This window comes from Mercenaria mercenaria, chromosome 1, assembly GCF_021730395.1.
Source record: "Mercenaria mercenaria strain notata chromosome 1, MADL_Memer_1, whole genome shotgun sequence".
NCBI classification, from domain to species: domain Eukaryota; kingdom Metazoa; phylum Mollusca; class Bivalvia; order Venerida; family Veneridae; genus Mercenaria; species Mercenaria mercenaria.
In genome coordinates, this window is record NC_069361.1 from 88,156,841 (window position 1) to 88,173,948 (window position 17,108).

Below are 17,108 nucleotides of genomic sequence, written 5' to 3' on the forward strand. Positions count from 1 at the left end.
CACTAACCAGAAAAAAGAAATTAAGTTTATGGTTATTGACACTACAATATGAATTATCTAACAAAAGTACACATATCTATAATCTTTTTGTAACTTTTTTTTTCAAATTTTCAGATGTCTTGGTGTTGAAAATGTAGCCCTATTATCAGTCATAGTAGATTCATCTATAAATGCAACAACTTGTCTCTTATCTCCTATGACAGATCCTGTTTGTGCGGACACATAAATTTCTTTCCACTCTTTTTCCTTCATCATGTGATTTTGATATTAGTTCTGCTTTCTTAACTACATGTAATCTAGTTTTGAGTTACTCTTCTCTACTTCTTGTCGCAAACCCGCCCACTTAGCTCAGTAGGTAGAGCGTCGGTCTACGGATCGCGGGGTCGCGAGTTCGATCCTCGGGCGGGGCGTGTGTTCTCCGTAACTATTTGATAAACGACATTGTGTCTGAAATCATTAGTTCTCCACCTCTGATTCATGTGGGGAAGTTGGCAGTTACTTGCGGAGAACAGGTTTGTACTGGTACAGAATCCAGGAACACTGGTTAGGTTAACTGCCCGCCGTTACATAACTGAAATACTGTTGAAAAACGGCGTTAAACCCAAAACAAACAAACAAACAAACTTCTTGTCGCTGTACTTCTTGTCGCTGTCTCATTCTACAATCCTTCTTTCTTTCTCTCTCATTTTTCTTTTAATTTTCACATTGGCCTGGATTGAGTTTCTGCCTTTCTTGCCATTTAACCTCTTCTAACCTATTCAGCATTTTTGTGCCTTTTAAGTTTCAGCACTGCAGGTGCCTAATCAGATCAAAACTCTATATCTGAATCACAAATGCACAATGAAATCAGACATACTTCTACTTTATTATAAAGCAATTAAATTGCAATATAAAACTAGATATCATAACCATACGACACAGATGTGCACATATACACATGCCATTGCCCATTCTCTAGAAAGCAAAAATGATCATAACTGCCGCCAGTAAAAATATACTCAGAGAAGATTCCTTCCCTTCATCTGCACATAAAGCTTGTTCATCTGTTAAAGTTTGAAGCAAGTCAGGCTAAAAGTTTGGGAATCGTTGACAGGATTTTCCTCTATCATACTATATTCCATATAGCAAACATTATCAAAGGGCCATAACTAAAGTAAAATCAGTCACAGAAAGAATTTCTCCCTTTACGGTCATCTGAACATCAAGCTTGATTATCTGTGAAAGTCTGAAACAAATCAGGCTACTAGTGTTGGAGGAGTTGGACACATAAAAATGTTTCTCTATATTCCTTATGATTAAACAGAAATTATCAAAGGGCCATAACTGTAGTAAAATAGTCACAGAAAAAAATTGTCGCTTTATTGTAATATACACATCTTGAGCTTGTTCAACTGTGAAAAGTTTGAATCAAATCAGGATAATAGTGTGGGAGGAGTTGAAAACACAAGATTTTTCTGGATATATTCTATATTTCTATATAAAAATATCATAGTATCATAACTGTGGTTAAAATAGTCACTGAGAAATTCCTTCTTTTATGGTTATCTACACATCAAGGTTGTTCATCTATGAAAGTTTGAAGCAGAGCAATCTAATGGCGGGAGGAGTTGGACACACAAGACTGAACGCACTGACGGACTTACATACATAGAGCAGCAACACTATATGCCCATCACATAAATATAAAATCTCATCTAAATGAATATACATGTACCTGTCATCACATGGTTTGTACTTAGTACTTCTTGAAGAGATTTTGCTTTCATTTGCAAGTTTTTAGATATTACTTTTAATCATAAATACTTGTAAAGATTTATTCACTTGAACTGTAAGATGTATAATAATTTAAACAGAAATTTCAGTAATACTGGATGTTTTTTACATTGTTTTAATTTCTGTAGTGTCCGTAACCAGATAACACTGCCCCTCTGAAACATTTTGAAAAGAAACATTATTGTAAGCTACATGAACTTGAATTATCTTAACAATGATGCTCTTGAAGAAATTTGTCTAAGTGAATAACTGTTAATTATCATTATCACATCTTTACATTTTTAATATAAATTTGTGCAATTTAGATGATAAACATGATTTTTAGCACTTTTGAACTGTATCTATATTTTTATATCTGAAAATATTTGTCAACAAATACATATATTTGTTTTTTTCTCAATATTAATAAAGTTTGAAATGATAATTTTTCATTTTTCTGTAAAAAGATGCAAGTTTTAATTTTTTCAGCTCTGGTTACGGACACTACAGTTTCAAGTAGCATTATTAAATAGACAAAATTTACCTTTTGTAGTGAAATTATTAATAGACTTTATTAAATTTGTCATCAGTGAACCTTCCAAATTGAAAAAAAGTAGTGATCCTTTATCTCTCATCGCTTCAATATTTGCTATTACGTCTTTAAATTTCATGCTGCAGCAACAGAAAATGATGCTGTATATAAAGATGCTGCAATAAGGGTTTTCCAATGTTGTTGCAACATCAACAAGTTAATGAAAAATAAAGTTGATTAATTAACTTGTGAAATCAGTTATTACTTTCATAAGAATAGCTATAAACAAAATTTAAAAAAATGTTTATTTACACCATTGAAAGACAGGTTACGGACACTACAGTGTTTTTGTAGTGTCCGTAACCATATTAGTGGTGCTACAGCAAAAATGTAGTTAACAATAAAGGAAATAGCATAAAAATTTAATGTCAACAGTTAAATTTGATAAGAAAAAATCAGTGAAGACTCTCATAATATCTTACAAATCTATAAAATACAATTGGTTACGGACTCTACATATTTTCATAAAAACCTGATTTTCAATTTTAAAAATTCATACAAATAAATTTCAGAAATACATGATTTTGATTTTTTTTTCTTTAAGTACTATTACAACAGAGAAATGATTCTGGACCAAAATACTAAAGAAAAAATAATGTTAACATTGCAATTAATCATTATAACAAAAGGAAGGAATTTCAGTGAAAAACTGCATAACATCTTACCCATTTCACATTGTTCTCAACAGCTTCAACAATTTTCATCCGATCATGATAAATCAAACACCAAAATAATCCTTAAAAAATTGTCTTTATGCTGATAACACACATTTACATAGAAATATATAATATCATACCATTATTTTATTTGAAAAATATGGAAAATTCTAAGTGCAACAACATAACGCTTCAAAAATGACTTTTTCTAGATGCGTTTTTTGCCACTGCTTGAAAACTATTTGAGCTAGATCAATAAAATTTGGCACAGAACTTCTTCATATTTAGTGTTATGAAGTGTAAATGTTAAATTGCACTAAAGCGTTAGGAAATTTTTGAAAACCATGTATAACAATGCGATATTCTAAATGCTCCCTATATTGTGTTTCACCCGATACTGGTATAGTACTTTTCATGTAACAACATACAAAATTATACGTACCACCAGCGTAAAGATTTTTCAGTGATGGGCGATGACCTATATATTGTTTGCTGCCGATCTTGAATATTTTGTACAGTGTTGCATTATGGTTGACAAAAGTCTGAGCTACGCAAGGTGGTGTAATGTCCTTCAACCCTTCTTCACTAAATATCACAGCCATCTGTTGATATAGCAATATTGAGTTGATAACATAATGTGGTATAGCAGAGTTTTTTTAACATAATAATTTAGCACAACTATGCAAAATCCGCTAAATCTGGTGAAACAATCTTTTTTGTTTTTTTGGGGTTTAACATGACACCAACACAATTATAGGTCATATGGCGACTTTTCAGCTTTGATGGTGGAGGAAGACCCGAGGTGCCCCTCTGTGCATTAATTCATCACGAGCCGGCACCTGGGTAGAACCACCAACCATCTGAAAGCCAGCTAATGGCTTCCTCACATGAAGAATTCAATGCTTCAACTGAGGCTCGAACACACATTGGTGAGGAGCAAGTGATTCGAAGTCAGTGACTTTAACCACTCAGAAATGGAGACTCCTCCACCCCCCACCTCACCCCGGTATAATTATCTGGGATAATAAAAATAGGCAGTGATTGTTTTTTTTACAATTCGACCTAATAACACAGTGTATCAGGTGAAATTGATATCTCATAAATGTAATTAAAATGAAATTTAATCAGTTTTAAACAATTGGTATCTGAAATGTTATATAAATATTTTGCAGTAAGCCTGATTAAAAACACATCCAACAGTAAGTATAGAGACACTTTAAAAGAAGAAAACTGACTAATCAAAATTTAAAATACAGCATTTTGAATGAGTTTCTTCAAACACAGGAATTGTTTTTGATCTTGAGGACATAATCAAACTTGTCAGAGGGTTATTATATTTTCAATGTCTTTTCATAAAATCTAAAATAGAACACAAAAAATTCGGGCCAAACTAAGCAGTCATGACAAAAGGAATTTCAGAAAATGTCTAATTTACTTAGTGATGTTTAAAGATTTCTTAGTACAATGTTATTAGTCTGCCTCTTAGCTAGTAATACAGTACTTCTGTTTTGGTATTATCAAGGAATAATTATAGATATTGGGTGACTTAGAAGACATAGCAACACCATAAAGATTTCTTAATTGTCTAAATCTGCACACCAATGTTCAGTATGTCACATTGCCAGACTAAAACTTCTAGTCTTGTCAGTTTTTCTTTCCCTCAGACAAATTACAGTAGAAAATGTACTACCTGTTAATATAACCTTTACCTTCAAAACAGTAATCTGTCTATAGAAATATGTTTTTTTTCCCCTGACAAGATCGTTTTTCTATACAACATATTCTTTCTGGTGTCATAATTTCTTGGGAATATGTAAAGAAAACAGCCATCAGGTATTTTATACATGGAAGCACTGAACAGGGGTCTTCTCCTCCACCCGCTATTTAAGTTAAGTTTTAGTTAAGAGCAGCAAACTAAGAAACAAGAGCTGTCGGAAATTTTGGCGTGATGAAATTTCTTGATTACACACAGAAAAGGACAAGCTTGCAAAGTTATGAATTTGCAAGGAGCCGACTGTAAAAATGGCTGGAAATTGTCGGTGATTACTGTAAATTTCCGGTGACCCAACTTTTATTGTAAAATCAAAGTAAACCATCAAAAAAAATGTCCTTATTTAGAATCAATGTTTCTAGGATTTTGTTTTAATTCAGTGAATAAATCCGTTCCCTGTACTGTATTAATGGAAAACTTACATAATTTCAGATGGATACACTTCCAGATATGCCTGGCTAAATAAGGAAAATGACGGATATTGAGGGTAAATATTCACAATTTTCTTGAATTCGCGTATGAAATTTATTATATAATATCCTTCAGCGAGTTACGATAGGAAACCAAGATGATATCCCTTAGTCTTCCATTGGGGATAATAAGTGGTTTTGTAAAAGAAAGGGTAATTTTATTGTTGTGTGCTTGTGCAGTGCATTTTGTCTAAAGAGCTAGAGTGTTAATGTGAAGCTATAGGAACAGCAGAAGTAATCTACTTACTTTATGACAATCTTGTGTCCCATGAGCCACAATAGGCTTGCATACTGAAATATAAAAGAAAGTACACATTAATGCCTAAAACATCTATATACCAACTAAGGCTTATAGTAAAATTTACATTCTGTAAGTCATGTTAATCGGGGAGTTTCATGTTTTCTTTACATGTCTCCAAGAAAAGGTAAGTAATTTACATGTGCTAAAACCTTATTGACAGTAATGATTATCTCATTTCTTATTGTGCATACACTATCATCTTACATGTCAGCAATTGTACTGGACACATCTCTGAAGTAATCAAGGTACTGCCGGTGTAATTTTACCACCAATTTATTTGCTTAATTGTCATCGATCCCACAAGTGTGCAAAGATGTAATGTTGATGAACAAAAAAATCTTTATACAGTTTGAGAAAACAGGTAAAACATCAATGTGTTTTTAAGATATCATGTACCTATACTAGATTTTCAACAATCATACACTAACTAGCCCGAGACAATTGTTTTCTTTGTACTGTATTTCCTCAACTGGTCAAGACTTTCCTTTTTAGAAGGAATTTTTGTCTAGTCATATAACAACCACCTGTCAGTAAAATCACAACACCTCATAATGTGGCAAAGAAACTTAAGCCTTCAGACAATTCTCACAAGGCCATACCAAATTGATTTGTCGTTCGTCGGAACTACCGCATCAATGATTTCATTCCCGAGAAAAAGAAAAAAAAATTCACCCGCCCGCACGTACAAAAAAATCGCCGAAAAAAAATTTTTTTTTCTGATTATGTGTTCCGGAATGATAACGGTAAACAGGTTTTATCGCTGTTTTAATGCGTCAAAGTGATATTGATCGGAATCCATGCGTTCGTAATGGTAACATGTAGCTGATGACACAAACTCAAAAAGTCAGGAATTATGGTGTTGTTCATCATTTGTTTTAAATCTGGAGTGTCTGTGCTAGTGCCACACATGGCCTTCGATGTGCCGGTAGGTGATGAAGTAGGCACGTTCTACGATTGTTCAAATTATACAGTAAAAAGAACAAAGCCCGACTTGTAAGACGTGCAGGGCCACGGGGATTCAAATTGAAAATATTTGGATTAAACATAGAAATATTGTTCAGATAAAGTTTTCAAACCATTTGTTATCAGTTGTTTAGTTAAATATTTTAGATCTAGAGCCAAAGCCACTGCTTTCTTGAAAAAAAAGTTTGTTCACAGATCCTGACTGATCCATCACATTAATTGTCTCAGGCCCAAATCGTTTTGAACGTAACTTCTTTAGTACGGCAGTCAGATATTCTATCAAAATGCATATATTCATTTTTAAAAAATGTTTAGCTTTTCAAATAAGTTGTGTAGATATAAACAAGAGCTGTCGGATGACAGCACGCTCGACTATTCGAAGAATTGATTGAAGAATGGGGTCAAAATATTTCCATAGATTTTCAGACTAAACAAAAAAATGGATTAAACAAAAAATGTTCCTGTATTTGTGGATTTCGATAAGTCTTGCACTAAGTGGCAATGTGTGACCATGATAGCAAATATGTTAAGTTATATGTTAGGCAAAACGTGGACTTATATGAAAAATTTAAATAATTTTCTAAGTCCAAAAAGGGCCATAATTCAGTCAAAATAGTTGACAGAGTTATGTACTCTTGCCTACAGATGGAAATCATGTTGATAAACTAGTGTTAAAAGTTTCAAAGCCACAGTTCAAACAGTTTTGACAAAACGCTGACTTGAAAGAAAAACTGAACAAATTTCAAAGTCCAAAAAGGGCCATAATTCAGTCAAAATAATTGTCAGAGTTATGTACTCTTGCCTACAGATGGAAATCATAATGATAAACAAGTGTTTAAAGTTTAAAAGCCATATGTCAAATAGTCTTGACAAAACATGGACATTTACAAAACAGAACCAATTTCCAAGTTCAAAAAGGGCCATAATTCGGCCAAAAAAGATGAGAGAGTTACGTACTCTTGCCTATTGATAGAGACTATTATACTGAACAAGATATAAAAGTTTCAAAGCCATATGTCAAACACTTTACACAAAATATAAACTCGTACGAAAAACTTAACCAAGATTTCTAAGTCAAAAGGGGCCATAATTCAGTCAAAATGCTTGATGGAGTTATGTACTCTTGCCTACAACTGGACATTGTGATGGTAAACAAGTGTTGAAAGTTTCAAAGCTTTATCTCAAAAGACTTTGTCAAAATGTGGACTGGTACGAAAAACATAACCAAGATTTCTAAGTCAAAAAGGGGCCATAATTCAACCAAAATGCTTGATGGAGTTATGTACTCTTGCCTACAACTGAACATGGTGATGGTAAACAAGTGTTGAAAGTTTCAAAGCTTTATCTCAAAAGACTTTGTCAAAATATGAACTGGTACGAAAAACTTAACCAAGATTTCTAAGTCAAAAGGGGCCAGAATTCAGTCAAAATGCTTGACAGAGTTATGTACTCTTGCCTAAAACTGGACATGGTGATGGTAAACAAGTGTTGAAAGTTTCAAAGCTTTATCTCAAAAGACTTTGTCAAAATGTGGACTGGTACGAAAAACTTAACCAGGGTGTGACGCCGACGCCGTGGTGAGTAGGATAGCTCTACTTATTCTTCGAATAGTCGAGCTAAAAATAATTTCTGTCGTATTGTAACCCCAATTTTCCCTGTTTGTATATTAATTGGCTATGAATTGATTGAAAGAAAGAATCTGAAAAAACAGACCTTTCCAACTCAAAATTTCTTGCTCAATCAAAGCACAACAAATACACTTTTACAGAGTGGCCATATTGGGATCATTTTTTGTCCGTCTGTTATCATTTTTGACTGAAATGAACCTCTACCACAAAAACTTAACCTAACCTTATCTGTTAAGAAATTATTCCAATGGATTCGAGCAATGTTGAAGCATTTGTGTGCCCAACTCCGTTCGGTCTCATTGGTCAAGTGATTTATTACTTTCCCCTCACTCTACCGTTTGGAGTTTCACTAGGGGCACAAAGTTGCTCATGTGTCTAAGCCATCTAACTGGGTTTAAGAAGATATGTTATTCCACTTGGGTGCCTGTTTTGTCTTAAATATTCCTCATCCTCTGCCGTTAAATGGGCACGCCTTCAGATTAATGTAGAGCAATCAAAATTAAAAATAAGACACTCATCCCTCAGTAATTATAAATACAAAATAAAAACAAAGTGATTCAGTGAGTTTTAGCAAGAATTTATTTGCAAAACCATTCATGTAGTCTTTAAAACATACAGAAAAGCTATCTACTGTCTTAGTCACACTGTAAATGTTTAAGTTCTGTGTTATTCTTAAAGAAATGTTAACTTCATGTATAGTCATAACTGCAAAAAAAAAAAAAAAAATACCCGCTCGCTCCATGTAAAAGCTACCCGCCTCTGAAAAAATCAAAATTGAGAAAAAAAAAAAAGAAAAAAAATTTCGCTCGCCCGCTCCCATTTTTTTTGAAAATTTTCCGAAGAACTATTAATCAATTTGGTATGGCCCAAGCAGTGTGTGAAATAAATATAAACTAGAATGTTGATGGAAAGAATATTCAATTACAGTTATATATGGAAAATCTCACATTCAGACAGAAGCAAAAAAATGACCTACGAACACATTAATATAGTATTATGATAGCATCTGTTACAAAAAGAAAATAATGAATCTGTCACTTTAGATTTCAGGAAGTCCATGTCTCAAATCAATAATTTTGTTTCTCCATTCTTGTTCTTGGTACTAGCAGGCTTGATTTTCTTTCTGGCAAAAAATATAATTTTCAGTGCCTTCCTGATGCCATGTTATAATATCTAAGCTTTGTCGTAACAGCATTAATAACAATATTTGTAATTTTAAACATTTAACAAAAAGTACTTGTTAGCCACATTGCTCAACTGACAATTTGGGAAACCTCTGTTGACAAATTTCAGCTCTAAAGTGCGAATAAATCCCTACAGGGACAGAATTTTGCAGGAGTGAGTAACTTACTACTGAGACTAGAGATTTTCCCAAGGGCAGTTACTTTCTACAGAAACAGAGATTTTCTCAGGAGCGATTAACTCTGTTCAGAGACAGACATTTTCTTAGGGGCAATTAACTCCCTATAGAGACAGAGATTTTCTCAGGGGCAATTCACTCCATACAGAGACATGAGATTTTCTCAGGAGCAATTATCTCCCTACAGAGACAGAGATTTTCTCAGGAGCGATTATCTCATTACAGAGACAGAGATTTTCTCAGGAGCGATTAACTCCATACAGAGACAGAGATTTTCTCAGTGGCAATTATCTCCCTACAGAGACAGATTTTCTCAGGGGCGATTAACTCCCTACAGAGACAGAGATTTTCTCAGTGGCAATTAACTACCTACAGAAACAGAGATTTTCTCAGGAGCAAGTAACTCCCTACAGAGACAGAGATTTTGTCTGGAGCAATTATCTCCCTACAAAGACATGAGATTTTCTCAGGAGCAATTAACTCCTTACAGAGACAAAGATTTTCTCAGTGGCAATTAACTCCCTACATAGACAGAGATTTTCTCTGGAGAAATTATCTCCCTATAGAGACAGAGATTTTCTCAGTGGCAATTAAATCCCTAGAGAGACAGAGATTTTCTCAGGAGAGAATAACTCCATATAGAGACAGAGATTTTCTCAGTGGCAATTAACTCCCTACAGACACAGAGATTTCCTAAGGAGCGATTAACTCCCTACAGAGACAGCGATTTTCTCAGGAGAAATTATCTCCCTATAGAGACAGAGATTTTCTAAGGAGCAAATAACTCCCTACAGAGACAGAGATTTCCTTAGGGGCAATTAACTCCCTATTGAAACAGAAATTTTGTCAGGAGCAATTATCTCCCTATAGAGACAGAGATTTTCTCAGTGGCAATTAACTCCCTACAGAGACAAAGATTTTCTCAGGAGCAATTATCTCCCTATAGACAGAGATTTTCTTAGGGGCAATTAACTCCCTAAAGAGATTTTCTTTGGGGCAATTAACTCCCTATAGAAACAGAGATTTTCTCAGGGGCAATTAACTCCCTACAGAGACAAGAGATTTTCTCAGGAGAATTATCTCCCTATTGGGACAGAGATTTTCTCTGGGGCAATTAACTCCATACAGAGACATGGGATTTTCTCAGAAGCAATTATCTCCCTACAGAGACAGAGATATTCTCAGGGGCAATTAACTCCCTACAGAGACAAGAGATTTTCTCAGGAGCAATTATCTCCCTACAGAGACAGAGATTTTCTCAGGAGCGATTAACTCCATACAGAGACAGAGATTTTCTCAGTGGCAATTAAGTTCCCAGTGGTGTCTATGAAATATGACGACTGAGAAGAACTATATGAACAACAAGAGCTGTTCATAAGAAGGCACACTCGACAAATAAACAATTCTAAGTTGAACAACAAGGGCCATAACTTGGTAACAGAATGTAATGATAACGACTTGTATGTAAAACTTGAACTTAATTATCTCAGTCAAATAAGGGGCCATAATCTGAATTAATTTCCAACAGCTGGCAATATTATTGTAAGTTGTTTTGATGAGAAGGCTGACAGGCCACAGTAAAGATTTATTCATTACTGAGATACAGCTTGATTGTTAATTGAACGCAAAACTTAAACAGAGCTTTTTTTAATTTGAAAAAGTTTTAATTCAACCTAAAGTTATCTAACTTGGTTATTTCAGTAGGTCTGATGACAGTTGTTACTAATTTATTTTATTTTGTTGGATTTAACGTCGCACCGACACATGATAGGTCATATGGCGACTTTCCAGCTTTAATGGTGGAGGAAGACCCCAGGTGCCCCTCCGTGCATTATTTCATCACGAGCGGGCACCTGGGTAGAACCACCGACCTTCCGTAAGTCAGCTGGATGGCTTCCTCACATGAAGAATTCAACGCCCCGAGTGAGGCTTGAACCCACATCGATGAGGGGCAAGTGATTTGAAGTCAGCAACCTTAACCACTTGGCCACGCAGGTCCCCTCAGTTGTTACTGAGGTTAGTTGGTGGAAAAAGGGCTATTATTAGTATTAAATTCAACCAAGAGTTAAGAGTTATCTTACTTGGTTATTTCAGTTAGTCTGATGACTAGGAAGCTTTATCTGAAGTTTCAATCCAATAGTGTTACACAGTTGTTACTGAGAAACATCTTGATATGTTAGTTCAATGCAAAACTTAGGATTAAATTCAACCAAGAATTAAGAGTCATCTTACTTGGTTATTTCAATAGGCTTGCTGACAGGAACTATTTTGTAAAGTTTCAATCCAAAACATGCAATTGTTACTGAGACACATAAGAAGTTTATATAGTTGAGCTAAAAACTGGGAGATCAGGGCAAATAGTATGTGAATAGTTCAATGACCAAGTTGTTGTTTACATACTTCAAATACTATGTTATTTAAGGAAATTACTCAACAGGAAAAATGTCACCTTCACTTTAATAGACTTTACATCATATTGATATCATGTGAACATTCCTGAATCATCTTAAATATCTTCAGTCTTCCTTCTAAAAGTGACCTCCTTAACCAAAAAGAGTCATAGGTAAAATACACATAGTCTGCAGTAGCGTAGCCGAAGTAAGTTCAAGTGTAAGCTGTCAAGAATCTAGTGTGGTAGAAGAGCATGCCTCTCAAAAATGCTGGTAGCCTCTGTTTCTTATAGCCATACTGATGAAAAAAAAAAAAAAAAAAAACAGCATGAAACAAGGAGCTGCATTCAATAAACGCTTGATGCCCCCGGTGACATCCTTGTTGATACAAAGCAACCCAAGTCCAAACCTAAGTCCAAAACGAGGTCAAGGTCAAGGTCAAACTGAGGTCAGGTGATGTTTGAAGATGAGGAATGGTCACAGTTACATCTGTATTAGTATCAATTCATTCTTGTAAGCGATATTGATGCTAGACGAAACGGTCCCATTTGGTTAACCAAGAGATGGTCCATATAAAGCAACCAAAGTCCAAAATGAGGTCAAAGTCAAGGTCAAACTGAGGTCAGGTGATGTCTGAAGATGAGGAATGGTCACAGGTTACATCTGCATTAGTTTTGTTTGTTTGTTTTGGGTTTAACGCCGTTTTTCAACAGTATTTCAGTCATGTAACGGCGGGCAGTTAACCTAACCAGTGTTCCTGGATTCTGTACCAGTACAAACCTGTTCTCCGCAAGTAACTGCCAACTTCCCCACATGAATCAGAGGTGGAGGACTAATGATTTCAGACACAATGTCGTTTATCAAATAGTCACGGAGAACATACGCCCCGCCCGAGGATCGAACTCACGACCCCGCGATCCGTAGACCGACGCTCTACCTACTGAGCTAAGCGGGCGGCTATCTGCATTAGTATCAAGTCATTCTAGTAAGGGGTATTGATGCTAGACAAAACGGTCCCATTTGATTAACCTCATACGGGTGGACAGGACAATCACTATATGCCTCCCGCATCAGTAGATGCCAGGGGCATAAAAAAATCAACAAAACAATGAGCATCAAGTGCAAAAAAAAAAATTTCTTTAACTTTAGGGCTGTAGTTGCTTGTTTTAATGATATGCAGAAATATAATAGGTATCAACCAAACAGTGAATTTATATCCCTGCCAAATAGGTTGTTTTGTGAATGAGGGGGCTATATTTAGAAAGATATAACAGTTAAAAGGAAATAACTCTGCAGTTACTAAGGAGATCCTGACAAAAGCTGTGCATGCTCCACCACCTTGTCTACATTTGTATGCACTTACACAAAATTCCATCAATCGCTTACTTTGTTTGGTGGGATTTTATGAACTTTAAAACAATTAAAGGGCTGATGAAAGATGTGCAAGCACTACCGCTCTACAGTGATCTGTATTTGTATTAAATGTCATGAAGATCCATCCCTGTATTACTTTGCTATGTGGGAATTTAAGGCAAAGTGAGGATCCCCACCACCCCCAATGTTGCAACTATAAAACCTGTACAAATTTTTTTTGCAAGAAGTTCTATATTTTCATATTTGGATCTTAAATTGTGAAGGGATCAAGGCACTGTCAGACAGACTCGTGGAATATTGCTCCACAAGATTTCAATGAGCTAATCGGAAAAGACTGGACTTCCCTTCAGCACATATTGTAGGAGGGCGGTAAGTTCCATAAAATATCTAAGCATTCACTATTTATTCTGGTGCCTATTTTCTCTACACCACCCCTTACCCTCTATTGAATTTCTGGAATGTTTTTTTCCCCAATGTGTTGAACCAGACCTATATGGCCTAAAGGCAGCTACACTCCGGCCTGTATTGTAAGAACCAAGACTATGATCAAAAAATGTATAGACAAACAGGTGTTTTATATCATGCTCTTTGCATTTCCTTAATTAAGGACTAGAAGATTTAATTCAAATGAAGTTTTGCTCTTTTGATATTTAAATATGGATTGTGTTTGTTTGTTAATGTTTTTCTTTTATTAGCTGCAGTTAGAAACCATCTGTGACCTGACCGCAATGTAATATTGTTAAAACATTAATATGCTGTGACATGTTGCAATGTGCGGTTTTCTGCGTGGTATTGCAGTATTTTACTGTTTCTACCATAGCAATATGTATTCAAGAAATACAATAAACATTGTAAAATTATTTTTGATTGTTTAAGAAATAACATTTTGCAGAGACTCTGACTGTTACTGCCTATCATTTAATTATGAATGTAGCTCTACATACGCAATTGATTTATATATTTAATAAAGTTAAATGCATTTGAAGAGGATTTTCTACATATGAAGTATTTTAGTGAAAGATGAGCAATAAGATATCTCTTGGTGGCAAGTGATTTTGCATTTGGGATCAGTGCAGACCAAGATCAGCCTGCACTGATCATGATTGACGGTCAGTAAATTTTCATTGAGCACCCCTTCAAATAATAGTGTGTTTTTCAGTCATATAAACGACAGTGTCTACTTGTAGCAGTGGGCACAATGCCTAACTTCATAGTGCTGCCTCACTGGCATATCACACCATAGACACGTGACATGATATCCCACCTGGTCACATTATACTAACACCGGGCTGACCAGTCCTAGCACTATCCTCTGATTGCTGAGCGCCAAGCGAGGAAACGTACCATTTCTTACGTCTTTGGTATGATGCACCCAGGGATCGAACCAACGACCTCCCGCACTCAAAGCAGACACTCTACCACTAGGCTACCGAGGCTGTCGAATAATAAATGGTCCTGGTACTGCCCAAATTGAATGATAGACCAGTCAATTTTAGAAATTTAACAGGGTATAACGGTTAAAACCATTTATAGTAGAGTACTTGTTGGTGCGCTTATTATCCTTGCTAAGGTATGTATTAAAGACAATGTTGAATTGTTTGTTTTTTGTATCCAATCCCACATTTATTGCTGATTACAAATGCAGTGATATGTAATACAGAACTAGAGTGACTAACAGAAAAAACTTGTTATCTTTATAGGAAAATCAAACATTAATCACTCTACCATACTATACTTGTCACAGCTTCACATACAAATTGAGGATGTAATTAATTTTGAGCAGGAGTTATCTTGTATTTGGTACAAATATCATATTGTATATTGCCAAATGCAAAACCCTTCTCATCTGCACCATTCAAATGATGGCCCATGAAACAAGATCAGATGCCTAAACCTTTTTAGACAGTTTAACAAGAGCTGTCCATAAGATAGTATGCTCGACTTTTCTCAGTGCTTGACTCTGAATTAGAGCTTTGCCAGTAAAAACTTTTATAAAACTTTAACCAAAAAATTCTAAGTTAAAAAGGGACATAATGGTATAAATTCAAATCAGAGTTATGGGGATTGTTTCTCCTGGTGTAGACTTTGATAGTAAATAATTATTTTAAGTTTCAAGTCAAAAGCTTTGAAAGTAACAGAGATATTTGACCTTATCAAAAACTTTAACCAAAAATTCTAGGTTAAAAAGGGGCATAATTTTGTCAAAATTCAAACAGAGTTATGGGGATTGTTTCTCCTGGTGTAGAGTTTGATGGTTAATAAGTATTTTAAGTTTCAAGTCAATAGCTTTAATAGTAACAGAGATATTTGACTTTATCAAAAACTTTAACCAGTGGCGTCGGCATTGGGGCGAGTACAATAGCTCTACTTTTTCTTTGAAAAGTCGAGCTAAAAAGCATTACGTTGTGGACATTCTTTTTACCAGGCACTTTTGATGACCAGATAAAAAGGCCAAGCAAATAATGATTTGCATGATACTAAACTGGAATACAAATACTATTGAAAGTAAAAGTCAAATTTAATCTCATCCTTCTCATCAATTTGTTTCCTCTTTGATCACGGACATTTCATTATCATGTATTTCATCAACATAACATAAAGGGTATAAAAATTGCAAGTATTTCACACAGTTAGATTTCCAGACAAAATCAATGACAACCTTATTATATCAATAACCCCTTATTTGATTTCAAAACATCATCCATACAAACCTAATGCACAACACCTGACTATGACAACTGTCCCCAGCTTCATTCCAGGCAAACCATATACATAGCACGACAACCTGACTGCAACAATGGTCACGACTTTGAATTCTTGGCAAACCATACACAAAGCATATCAATATGACTATACAATATTCACACTTTAGTCTAATTAGAATTCCTGGCAAACCTCATACACAACATGAGAATATGACTTGAATGATAGTCACCATCACTTTTGATTTTCTGGCAAACCTCATACACAGCATGACAATATGACTTTAACGATAGTTACCACTTTTGATTTCTTGGCAAACCTCATACAAAAGATGACAATCTTACTGCAACAAAAGTCACCACTTTGATTTCCTGACAAACCTCATACACAGCATGATAGTATGACTTTAACGATAGTTACCACTTTTGATTTCTTGGCAAACCTCATACACAGCATGACAATATGACTTTAACGATAGTCACCACTTTTGATTTCCTGACAAACCTCATACACAGCATGACAGGATGACTTTAACGATAGTTACCACTTTTGATTTTCTGGATAACCTCATACACACACTTTTGAATTCCTGAAAAACCTCATACACAGCATGACAGTATGACTTTAACGATAGTCACCACTTTTGATTTCCTGGCAAACCTCATATTTAGCATGACAGTAGGACTTTAACGATAGTCACCACTTTTGATTTCCTGGCAAACCTTATACAAAGCATGACAATATGACTTTAACGATAGTCACCACTTTTGATTTCCTGGCAAACCTCATACACAGCATGACAGTATGACTTTAACGATAGTCACCACTTTTGATTTCCTGGCAAACCTCATACACAGCATGACAGTATGACTTCAACGATAGTCACCACTTTTGATTTCCTGGCAAACCTCATACACAGCATGACAGTATGACTTTAACGATAGTCACCACTTTTGATTGCCTGGCAAACCTCATGCACAGCATGACAGTATGACTTTAACGATAGTCACCACTTTTGATTTCCTGGTAAACCTCATACACAGCATGACAATATGACTTTAACGATAGTCACCACTTTTGATATCCTGACAAACCTCATACACAGCATGACAGGATGACTTTAACGATAGTTACCACTTTTGATTTTC

General features: G+C 35.2%; 1 protein-coding gene across 1 annotated transcript in view; it reads right to left on the bottom strand.

The window, feature by feature from the left end:
• Nucleotides 1-17,108, bottom strand: part of LOC123531371 (inositol-tetrakisphosphate 1-kinase-like) — an 84,633-nt gene that overhangs the window by 13,991 nt on the left and 53,534 nt on the right. The window contains exons 6-7 of the mRNA XM_045312241.2: nt 5,489-5,532; nt 3,443-3,602 (exon numbers count right to left, since the gene is read on the bottom strand). Of these exons, the coding sequence (XP_045168176.1) occupies nt 3,443-3,602; nt 5,489-5,532 (204 nt within the window). The remainder of the gene's footprint in view (nt 1-3,442; nt 3,603-5,488; nt 5,533-17,108) is intronic.